The 12,012-nt window shown below is 53.3% G+C and overlaps 1 protein-coding gene across 1 annotated transcript in view; it reads left to right on the top strand.

The window, feature by feature from the left end:
• The window catches only part of CIB4 (calcium and integrin binding family member 4), a 33,456-nt gene extending 21,596 nt beyond the window's left edge, over positions 1–11,860 (top strand). The window contains exons 4-7 of the mRNA XM_084833281.1: positions 6,355–6,496; positions 8,116–8,225; positions 8,339–8,427; positions 10,467–11,860. Coding sequence (XP_084689407.1) covers positions 6,355–6,496; positions 8,116–8,225; positions 8,339–8,427; positions 10,467–10,488 — 363 coding nt within the window. The 3' untranslated portion in view covers positions 10,489–11,860. The remainder of the gene's footprint in view (positions 1–6,354; positions 6,497–8,115; positions 8,226–8,338; positions 8,428–10,466) is intronic.
• The last annotated feature ends 152 nt before the right edge of the window (positions 11,861–12,012 follow it).

Genomic DNA, 12,012 nt, shown 5'->3' with positions numbered 1-12,012 from the left:
TCAGGAAGGCTACAGCTGAGAACGAGCTGAGGCTAGCGAGGGATGCTAAAAAACAACAAAAAGGCTTTCTTCAGCTATGTGCATAGTAAAAGGCAGAGGAAAGAAATGGTGTTTCAACTATTCAATGAGGACGGCAAAACGATAACAGATGGCCAAGAAAAGGCAGAAGTGCTCAATTCCTACTTCAGCTCAGTCTTCTCCCAAAAGAGGGTCTATGACCCCACTGGCAAAGGCGAAGTGCAGGCTGAATGGGCAGGATTGCAGCTTGAGATCAATAGGCATACCGTCAAGGAACACCTAATTCCATTGAATGACTTCAAATCTCCAGGGCCAGATGAACTGCATCCTAGAGTAATAAAGGAACTGGCAGAAGAACTCTCAGAAAAGCTGTCTATTCTCTTTGAGAAATCATGGAGGACGGGGGAAGTGCCAGATGACTGAAGGAGGGCTCATGTTGACCCTGTCTTCAAAAAGGGCAAAAAGGAGGAACCTGGGAACTACAGACCAGTCAGTCTGACATCAATCCCTGCAAAAAATCTGGAGCAGATTATAAAGCAATCAGTCTGTAAGCACCTTAAAAACAATGCAGTGATTACTCGAAGCCAACATGGATTTGTCAAGAACGAATCCTGCCAGATTAATCTCATTTTTTGACCAGGTAACCTCCCTTGTGGACTGTGGGAATGCTGTGGACATAAAAAACCTCAACTTCAGCAAAGCTTTTGACAAAGTGCCCCATGGTATCCTAATCAGGTGGAAGGCCAGGATCTCTTCTCGATCATCCCAGACTGCAGGACATGGTAGAATGGGCTCAAGTTCCAGGAAGCCAGATTCCGGCTGAATATCAGGAAAAATGTCCTGACTGTTACAGCAATACGACAATGGAACCAATGACCTAGGGAGGTGGTGGGCTCTCCCACACTGGTATGGAGGCGTTCAAGACGAGGCTGGACAGCCATCTGTCAGGGATGCTCTGACTTGGATTCCAGCACTGAGCAGGAGGTTGGACTCGACGGTTTTGTAGTCCCCTTCCAACCCTACTATTCCATGAAACTCCAGTAAGAGAGAACAAGAAGGAGCCCAACTATAAAACATTCAGCGATGTTGATTTGTCACCTCTCTCTGACAGATAATGGCTGCTGCACAAAATCTAGCTACCTTAACCATAACCTGAGAATTCCAATCAGACAAGAGATACTTTAAATAAAATGCATCTCTTTCTTCCGGGGACTTTTTGTATAATCAGGGTTATAAAAAAAAGATTGAAGATCTCGATAAAAGTGGCAGTGGGTCATGTCCCACTGTCTCTACTTCTCCCACTTCACAGGGGCATAACCAGAGGCGGTGCGGCTGAAGCAGAAGAGGACCACTAGGACGGGAAGAACAGTTGCTGTCCTTGGCACGGGCGAGTTCCAACCCGCAGGCTGCCCCACATTCCTGCTGTTCTCTCCAATCTTAGATTGGAAATAGTGGCAGGGGATTCCCTCCTAGGCTTGGAGCATAAGTCCCACCCCCTGGAGGAACCCCAGAAGGCCGCACAGAGATTTGGCCCATGTGCTGGAGGGTCTGCCCCCTTGCTCTAGCCAACGGGGGGGGGAGGGGGGAGAGTTTCCATCCATAAATAGGTAGCTAGCAACCCATGATGGTGGTGGTAGTGATGATGATGATAACAACAGAAAGCAGAGGATAAGAATAAATGGTAAATTCTCCCAATGGAGGGAAGTAAATAGTGGGGTCCCACAGGGATCTGTATTAGGACCAATGCTTCTCAACCTGTTCATAAATGACCTGGAATTAGGAGCGAGCAGTAAACTGGCCAACTTTGCCAATGACACCAATTTTTTTAGGGTGGTTAAATAAGGGATTGTGAAGAGCTCCAAAAGGATCTCTCCAAACTGGGAGAATGGGCATCTAAATGGCAAATGCGGTTCATTGTAGGCAAGTGTAAAGCGATGCACACTGGGGCAAAAAATCCCAACTTCAAATATAGCCTGATGAGATCTGAGCTAGCGGTGACTGACCAGGAAAGAGATCTTGGGGTTGTGGTGGACAGCTCAATGAAGATGTCAACCCAGTGTGTGGTTGCTGTAAAAGAGGCAAACTCCATGTTAGGCATAATTAGAAAAGGAATTAAGAATAAAACTGCCAATATTATACTGCCCCTATACAAATCTATGGTGCGACCACACTTGGAATGCTGTGTACAGTTCTGGTCACACCTAAAAAAGGATATTGTAGACCGGGAATAAGTGCAGAAAAAGGCACCTAAAAGGATCAAGGGGCTGGAGCATCTTCCCTACGAGAGGAGGTTACAACAGCTGGAATTGCTTAGCTTGGAAAAAAGGGGGCTAAGGGTTATAGAGGTCTACAGAATCATAGAGGTCTACAGAATTATGCCTGGTGTGGAGAATGTAGATAGGGAGACATTTTTCTCCCTCTCTCAAAATACTAGAACCCAAAGGGGTCATCCCATGATGCTGATTGGTGGTAGGAGATTCAGGAAAGATAAAAGGGTGTCTTCACACTGCGCATAGTTCAACCATGGAATTTGTTGCCACAGGATGTAGTGATGGCTGCCAACTTGGATGGCTTTAAAAGGGGGTTGGACGAATTCTTGGAGAAGGCTATCAATGGCTACTAGTCTTGATGGCTGTGTGCTACCTCCAGTAGCAGAGGCAGTGTGCCTATGTACACCAGTTGCTGGGGGACATGGGTGGGAGGGTGCTGTGCTCATGCCGTTTGTAGGTTCCTGGTTGACAGCCGGTTGGCCACTATGTGAACAGAATGCTGGACTAGATGGACCCTTGGCCTGATCCAGCGGGGCTCTTCTTACGTTCTGATGATGATCGGTAGCCACCCTAAGAGCACAATTAAGAGCCTGGCTGCTGGACCAGGTCAAAGTCCATCTTGTCCGGCACCCCGTTTCCAAAGTGACTAACAGGTGCTGCTGGGACGTTCAGGAACAGGACAGGAGGGGAGCCGCCCTCCCACATTCCCTCCTCCCCACCAGCAATTGCTGTGCAGGCATACAACTGGGACCTGCAACGAAATGTTCCAGTGTGTCCTCCACCGCTCCCAGCAGGTGCGCCTCTGCTGAGGGTTAGAATCATGGAATAGCAGGGTTGGGAGGGGCCCACAAGGCCCTCGAGTCCCCCCCCCTCCAGCCAATCGTGTCAGGAGCGCAAGGCAGAGCGCGTTCCCCTCTGCGCCCTCAGCTCCACTCGTGCTGCTTTCGCGGCCGAGGCTTGGCGCTCCGTTGCTCTCAAATACGCAGCCCTCGCTGGGCTGTTTGGGGAGACCTGCCCCCTTGTGGGCGCCCTTCACATTTGCCAAGCAGGGTTCCTCCCGGGGCTCAGCGTCCGAGCTGGCTTTCGGAGCGGGAGCGGCTCCTTCTGGGCGTGGCGGCGCCACCTGGGCGTGGCTGTCACGCTACGCGCTCCGGGCAGCCCTCCCGAATTCTGCGGACGCCCCTTGCAGAGCCGTCTAGGCCTGTGGCATTTCCGCAGGTTGTGGCGGGGCGTCCCTCCGTGGACGACGCGCCTTCGTGTCTTTGCTGCACCTGTGGGGTGGCCGGGGTCCTGCTTACGCGCGGGGGAGAGAGCAGACAGACCTGCGCACACCCAGCAAGCGGGCACGCTCGCGTGCACACACAGGCGCGCCGACCCTGTCCCCACTGGGCTGTAGCCGGGGGTGCCGTTCTGGCGGAGGGACGCCGCCCCCCATCTGCTCCGGAGGGCTGGGGGCCCTCTGGGCGGACGTGCGGCGTGGCGCTGCCGGGGGGGGCAGGCCGCCCCGTTGCGCACAGGGCTTCCGCGGCGCGAGGGAGGGCTCTCCCCAGCGCCGCACGCCGCGCACAGCCGTCCCGCGCTGAGGAGGCCCCGGCGAGCGGCGCGGCGCGGCGCGGGGCGGGCGAAGGGTCGCGCGGGCGGCTGCTCTCGGGCTCGTGGTCGAGTGCTGCCCCCTGCAGGGGCGCGGGCGGACTGGAGACCGGCTCCCGGGCGCGCCGACATTCGCCCCGCCCCGCATTTTGCAGAATGGCCGTTTATAGGGGTTACCTGGAAGGTTCGTATTCTGCCCTTTGATCTAGCAGTCGTCAAGGCAGCTTGCAACAGACTGGAATCACATACGCACAAGCGCGCGCGCGGACGTTTGCTCAGACGCGCGCGCGCGCGCGCACCAGCGCACAGCCCCGCAGCCCTTGGCGCCCTTGCCTGTCGGTGGGGAGAGGGCGCCCGTCCCTTCACCTCTGCAGTGCCCCCCCCCCCCGGTGGGTGGACAGACAGACAGATTAGGTTTCAGGGAGAATCGCATTCTTTATTTCTTACATTGTTAACATTTTCTTTTAACAGAAAACTACATTTTCTTTCACAGAGCTCAGGACAGTGAACATTTATTTAGCTGTTACACTTGTATCCCACCTTGGCCTCGAAGGAGCCCAGGGTGATGTCTGTGGCTCCTCCTCTCCATTTTATCCTTACAGCAACCCTGTGAGGTAGGTCAGGCTGAGAGTCAGTGACTGGCCCAAAGTCACCCAGTGGGCTTTGTGGCTGAGGGAGACTTGAACCTGGGACCTCCTGGTCCTAGTCCGACCCCTAGTCCCCGGGGTTGGCAATGCAGCACCTGTTCCCATCATGCCCCCCCAGTGCATCCCCCAGACCCCTCCTTCATCTCCTCCCTGCTCCACAGCATCAGGAAAGGGTCCGCACCAAACAGCAGTGGTGGCAGGAAAGGGTAGAGGGCGGGGGAATGACATTTTGGGTAGGGGAGGAAGGAGAAAGTGGAGGTGAATGTGGTGGGAAAGGAAAGGTGGCAGGCAGCGGGGGGGAGGGAGAAAGAAGGAAGGAGAGGTGGGGGGCAAAAAGTTTTCTGCAGGAAGACAAGCACGAAAAGAGAATCCAACGAAGGTGTGTGTGGGGGGAGCAAATCCAACAAAAGGTGGGCAAGAAGAGAGAGAATGGAAGCAAGGGGCAAGAAGAGAGCGCATCCAACGGGGGGGGGGGAGGCAAGTGCCAACAGGCCAAAATGACCACTGGACAAATCCACCTTCGGGCTGAGAAAAAATGACAAATGTGGCTGCAGGGCCAAAGAGTTTGCCTACCCCTGCTCTAACCACTACACCACACTGGCTGTCAATACCTCTTTAACATAAGCCGAGTCAGTCTGGAAAGGGCAAAGGTGTAAATTTGGGAGTCTAGCAGAGCCTGGCCTGTTCTTTGTTGCAAGATCTTTCCAGGAGGAGGGGTGGGTGTTGAGGTCTGGCTCAGCGCCGTGGGCTTTATGGCAGGCATGTGGCAGGGATGCACACCCACTCGCCCCAACAGGCCTTGCTGGTGTCCCAAGGGCCTCCCCCCCCCCAGGAAGCCTGCCTGTGGTCTCCCACCAGGGAGTCTGGCATTTGCCACCCCCAGTGGGCAAAGGCACTCTGCTGGGGCCTGGGGAACACCGCCGCCTCTGCCACTGCCTCGGTTGCCCAAGGGAGGTGTTTGTGCCTTGGGCAGTCCAAGGAGCAGTGGGGGGAACCCCGGCTCTGGCTGCTGCTCAACGCTGCTCTGGCGTAAAAGGTTTGCCCTGGATCTCCCCGTTCCTCTTTCTGATCTTAATGTGTTGATCAAGTGCTCTTTTCAAAAGGGCATTTTATAGGCAGGTCACCGACAGTGGAAACGTGATCTTCTTTGGGCAAACGGCAGGCGTGAACGCATGCACCATGCGGCTGCTCGCTGGCGGGACTGCGGGCTGCTCTAGACGGAGTGGGGAGATAGACGCGCCTTTCAGTGGAAAGGCCTACGTCTGTGCGCTTGGGGGTGCATCTCGTATCAAAAGGCTCAGGGCGTTTCCCCACCCGAGGTTTGTATGGAATATTATGTTGCATACGAGGGTGGGGGGTTGACAGCTGTCATACCTCCTTCTTTGTGTGAGAATCTAGGGCCTAATCCCGTGCTGGCTCCTGTTTCTGGAGACCCTTTGGGCAAGACACCCCGCATGGGCCGCCCTCTCTCTGTCCCCCTCCTTCCCATCATGGCCAGCACTCGCTTGCTTGAGAAGAATACAGCCAATGAGCAGGGAGGCTGGGGTATCTGCTGCTCTCCTCCTCACCACTGCCATTGGCTGGGCTGGAGCAAGAGGCAGGTGCACACACAGGTTGCAATGGCGAAGAGCAGCAGCAACGGGGACTCTTGTCAGTGGTCCCTTGCTGAGTTGGGGGCCCCTCAGCAGGGGCCCAGCCCTGCCTGCCCCTGGTGCCAGCCCTGGCTGAATCTTATCAAGCAGGCCTGTCACCTCCTCCCCAGGCAGAATGGTGAAAGCCTCATGGAAGCGGGTGCTGCTCATGCCAAACCCTCCTCCCTTCCACAACAGGTGAATCCATTCAGGGACAGGATCTGCAAGGTGTTCTCCACAGATGGCTACTTTACATTCGAGGACATCCTCGGGATGGCGTCTGTCTTCAGCGACCTGGCCTGCCCCAGCCTTAAGATCGAGTATGCTTTTCGGATATACGGTACGATGTTCCCTTCTGTCAACCCCAATGAAAACTTCCATCCAAGAAATGGTGAAATCCCGGTGGTCAGGAGGGTGCCATCATCTTGGCTGGCACTGTGAGGGTGGCGTCAAGAAGTCAAGGTGTTGGCAGCCTGGGCAAGATTGGTTGGAGTCAGTTTGTTTTTTGAAGGCTCAGGGCCTCCAAAGCAAACACAAGTGCGCGCGCATACACATACACCTACTGAGAAAGGAGAGAGAGAGAGAGCATATCCCAGCCTCGGTGCCTGGCATTCCAGTTGAAAACGGATCAGGGAGCCAGAGGTGGAAAAAGACCTCCCACTGAATTGCTTTGCTTCCTGTGCTGGATGGAGCAGGCTCTGGGGCAGCTCTCTGTGTGTGGGGATCTGGATAAGAGGTGGTAGCAATGATGTGTTGGGGCAGCAGAGCATCCTCGAGCTGGAGGGGGTCTTGTAGGCTGACTCGTCCAAGCCCTGGCTCCATGCAGGACATTCAGAGCTGGAGCATCCACAAGAGGTGCTCTCCAGCCTCTGATTAAAATCCTTCGGAGGGCAGGCCAGATCTCATGGGAACTCTAAAGTCTAGGGAGTAATTTGGATGAGTTTAATTTCAGGAGCATCCTGCTCTACAACTTGCGTTAAGTTCATGACAGGATTCTCCAACCTGGCACCCTCCAGATGTGTTGGATGACAACTCCCATGAGCTTGTGGGAGTTGTCATCCAACACATCTGGAGGGTGTTAGGTTGGGGGGAGGCTGGTTTAAGATGAGGCAGGGTACCTCTAAGGAGCAGAGGCTGGAGTCAAATAATTGCAGAGGGCCCTCATCTTTCTGACCAGTTTGTGACCTTCCTCGAGGCATCTGGCTGGTCGCTGTTGGGGATAAAGGGAGGAAGACTCAGGAAGTTGAAAAAATGTCATCTTCTTCCAAGGAGTAGCCCTATGCATTTCGGCTCTGAATAATTATATATGGGCCTTCATCAGGGGCTAGATCAAAGAAGGAAGAAAAGGACAAGCACACACACACACGCACACTCACGAATAAAACATGCATTTTAAACACATGGTAATAATAATAATGATCAGCACACTGCAGTAATACCTGTGATTTCTTAGTATTTCTAAAAGTGCCTGCAGAGTTTTCTGGAAAAATCTCCAAGATGGAGACTAAGGTTTAAAACTCTGACCCCTGGGGGTCTTAATGAACACCTGGGGTTTCAGCGTCTTTTGTAAAGTCCAGTATGTTTGAGATACTCCCTAAGAATATGCTGCATGTCTAGAAGTGGGAGACCTTGAGCCCAATCAGAAACAACATGGATACACCTGAAATATTTTGGCATATATGTATATAAACGACTACATATCTGACATGGCCCCAGCCTCAGGATTTGTCCCTTTCAGAGATCTCTGCAGGCACTTTTAGAAATACTAAATAAACACAGGCATTGCTGAGTGTGCTGATCATCATTATTATTACCAGCATACTGGACTAGATGGACCTTTGGTGTTATCCCACAAGGCCATTCTGAACATGTTCTTCTGTCCTGTTTTTGCCAGCTGGGCTGTAACTCTGCCCCCAAGTCTCCCTGCACCTGACATTTTGCAGTCCTTCCCTTCCCCAGATTTCAACAACGATGGCTTTATTGACGAGGAAGATCTCCAAAACGTCATCCGCAGATTGGTCCACAGGAACAAGCTCAGCGAGGAAGAGATTGTGTCTCTGGCCAACCACGTACGCTTCCCCCATTGCAACCCCTTTCTGAAGTCCTTGAGTCTGAGGCCTGCTGTGGTGAATTCTCCTGGGATAGTCAAACTGTAATGTGCATACTTTTGCATTCTGCACAGATTCTGGAGGAGGCAGACTTGGATCGTGACAAAATGCTCTCCCTGGCAGAGTTTGAACATGCCATGACAAAGTCTCCAGACTTCCTACAGTAAGAGCTTGGGAGTTTTGAGTGCCACACAGCATCACAGGGCTTGTTTGCTTCCCCACAATCAACCCGACCTGGGCCATGTGCTCAGAGGCCAACTCTGAAGTCCCTCATCCTGCACAGAACTATGTAATCCCCCCACACACACTTTTGTGCTGTAGTGGGATCTGTCAGCCACAGCTGTTCAAGAGATAGATCTGTGAACATGAACCTGACCGAACTCTGGGATCCTTCTTGCAGAACCTTCCCCAACTTGGTGCCCTCCAGATGTGTTGATTATGGGAGTTGTAGTCCAACACATCTGGAGGGCACCAGGTTAGGGAAGGCTGCATTATGAGAACAGCCAGCCCCGCTGTCTATGTAGAATGTGAAACACCGGGCTTCACATTGCAATCCAAGCTGGAGAAGAATTCCTAACTCCCTCCCTCCCACCCTCCCTCCCTCCCAACCAGCCCTAAACCTTCCAGCTGTGTGCAGCCAAGCTCCATCCAGACCTTTCCTTTTCTGGCCATGTGAAGGTGTCAAAGCTAGTCAGGGATCCAAGAGGCTTTCAAGCCTGCTGTGACCCCTGGCTACCTTTGGCAGGCAGACCTGCACATATTGATATGATCATCTGTATGATTGAATCATGATTCTGCTTGTGGGGAAGGGCTGTGGCTTGGTGGTGGAGTACCTGCTTTCCCTGCAGGTGCAAAGGTGCAACCCCTGGCATCCCAGGTGCAACCCCTGGCATCTCCAGGTAGGGCTGGAAAGACTCCTGCCTAAAACCCTGGAGAGCCAGTGCTGCCAGTCAGCTGTGACATTACTGGGCTAGATGGACCAAGCGTCTGACTCGGTATAAGGAAGCTTTCTGTGTTGGTGCAGAAGGTTGGGGGCGGGGGGGGGGGCTTTCCCTATGACCAGTGATTTTCTTGGCTGTGTGGCCTATTTACCCCAAATGCATCATCTCTCCTAGTTGCGTGAAGCTGTCATTTGACAGCCAGGAATTTGGGAGGCTTTCAAGCAATCCCTCACTGACAAAGGGGCAAGGATGGATTGAATTTGGATGGGCTCAGAAACAAAATGTACCACTGCCTGATATTTTGGGAAATGGCTGGGCTTATTTCCAAGTCGATCTGATGCAATGAGCCATGGGCAGCTTACCCATCTCTCAAGAGGTGTGTCTCTTGTCTTTGGGTTTTCCTCAAAAACTGAGTGCCAAACCCAAGATATTTGGCGGTTGCAGCTGAGTTCATCCAGCATCCCAGGGCTTCCTGCTTCCGTGTTGGCCAAGAGTTCTGCTGCTACACTCTCTGCCAGACCCCTGGCGCTTATAACGACTTTTCTTGGCCCCACCATATTCCTGCCAACCTATAGGGATAGTCAGGAGTGTCGTTTCAGAATCCTGCTCTCCCTTGGGTTCTCAGGTTTTGCCTTAATGGCGTGGGTGATGGCTTGCTCAGCCCCCATGCGCACCGGTTGCAGAGAACAAGAACCGGGTACCTCTGTCCTGGCTTTGAGGGAAGAGCAGGTGGCTGGATGTGGCTGCTAGATCGCCTGTGTGCCAAGTTCTGTGGATTCAGTGGGTGAAAGTATGGGGCACATGGCATCCAGTTCAGATTATTTCCATGCACAGCACTCCCAGGATCACTGCACAAACAGGGGAATCCGGCCGTCCTCTGGTCCCAGTCCAGCACTTGGGGTTCCCAAAGTGGCCATGCCCCTTGCCTTGGCCCCACCCCCTCCCCCCAAGCATGATTGTTCCATGGTTTCCCAGCCTTTGTGCAGTTTCACCACCACCACCACCACCACATGTTACATCACAGTGTGATGTGAGAAGAGACCCACAAGTTTTGGTGATATTTGGTGTCTGCTTGGTGAGCCCCAGCTGCCGGCACGAGCCCTGCAAGAATGGGACATCTTGGGGCAGGAAGCAGCATGGCTGTTGAAGATGCCTCTGGCGCAGTCCTCTTGGGGTGGTGCTGTCCTGCCCACTTAGATGGAAGCGACTCCACAGCAAGTGAGGGATCCAGCCCAGGAATCTAATTGCTCTCCTCTCCCAGCTCCTTTAGGATCTACTTCTGAGAGAAGGGCAAGAAGATGGCAGTGTGTGTGTGAAGGCACCCAAGACCAAATCCTCCAGCAGCAGCCGTCATCGTGGATTGGAAGGGAGGGAACCAGACGGCAAATCGGTCTCTATTTTTTGCAGCGGATGTGGGAATAAAACATGACTCTGAGGAAAGGCAGCGGAGAGAGGATCTGTCCCCCCCCCCAGTTTGTTCTTTTATGTCTGCTGCAGTCATGGAGAGCGGTGGCATTTGGTGGCCAAGTGGGAAAGGCCGGGAGTTGGCGTAGACTACACCAGAGCCAGATTGCAATGTAGAGGGGGAAGTGGGGGTGGGAGTGGGTGGGAATGAATAAGCACAGTGAAAATGGTGGCGGTCAGGGGGAATAGTGTGGCAAATGGGCACCAAAATGGGGGCGCTGCTGAGTGTGTACGATGACTCGACCTCTTAAAGCCAATCTAGATGTTGGGAGAGAAACCCAGAGCTCCTCACCCCTTGGAGCGCCACGGCAGGGGCTGAGGGAACACTTCCATCCAAAGCATCTGGAGGGCGCCAGGCTTCTTTGTGATGCAAAGCTGAGGTCAAGAAATCTCCACAGGGCCAGAAATTACCCCATGGCTAGGTAGCCCAGCCTCAGCCTCCACTGCCTGGAAGGAAGGCTCACCGTAGACCAGCTCCCGACAGAAGCAGCAAACGCGGCTCCGGATTACTTGAGCAAGCCAGCCGGGCTGAACAAGGGCTGCACCCACCTCCCACCCACCACCAAAGTCCGACAGGTCAGGTTTGCCCCCAAAAGCTGATTGGATGCTGGTTAGGGGCTGGGATTCCTTGCTCTGCCAAACCTTGAGAATGTGCAAGCCCCCCCAACCGTCTTCCAAATAAAGGGGAGTGGCAACTGTGTATCATGCAGAGTGTTGTGCTCAGATGCCCCTCTCCTCCTCCCAGCCAATCCTCATCATCTGAATCGTGTCCCCCTTAATTCTTTGCACCTGAAACAGGAGTGTTGCTAGGCCTGGGGCCAGGGGGCCCCAGCTCTGAATTTATTTCCTGGGGGCCCAAATCTATTCCACAGAGCCCTGAGTGTCCACTGGTACCAATGGAAGGTTTTTTTCTCAGCTTGTGATGCAGGGGGACACTTTTCAAGGGGGGGTGGAGCTGGGGAGAGGAGGATTAACCTTCCCCTTCCCCCATGCTGCAACACCCAGCACAAACACGAGTCTTCCCCTTAAGATGAGAGAGAGAGAGAGACCCTTTCCCCATTAAATTCGGATGATCTGGATCAGGGTGCAAATTCCTTGAAGAACTCACCTGATTTGAGATGATTTGGCTGAGAAATGAATTGCCTGTCTTTGCCTCTGGTGAAATTTAAATAAATCCCAGCAATTATGTCTAAATGTGCATATATAGAGAAAAATGAGCATGTGCAGATTTTATGCAGATTTCTGTCCTATGAGCCCAGGCCCTGAATCTCTTAAGTGCCCAGCAGTGCCCCTGGTTATGCTCCCCACCTTCGTCTTAATTCTGTGGGTCCCACAAAAAAACT

This window comes from Heloderma suspectum, chromosome 1 (genome assembly GCF_057233095.1).
Source record: "Heloderma suspectum isolate Gila_16-S chromosome 1, 16-S_ref, whole genome shotgun sequence".
Lineage (NCBI taxonomy): Eukaryota > Metazoa > Chordata > Lepidosauria > Squamata > Helodermatidae > Heloderma > Heloderma suspectum.
The sequence above is the reverse complement of the archived record's forward strand: the minus strand, read 5'-3'. Positions and strand labels throughout refer to the sequence as shown.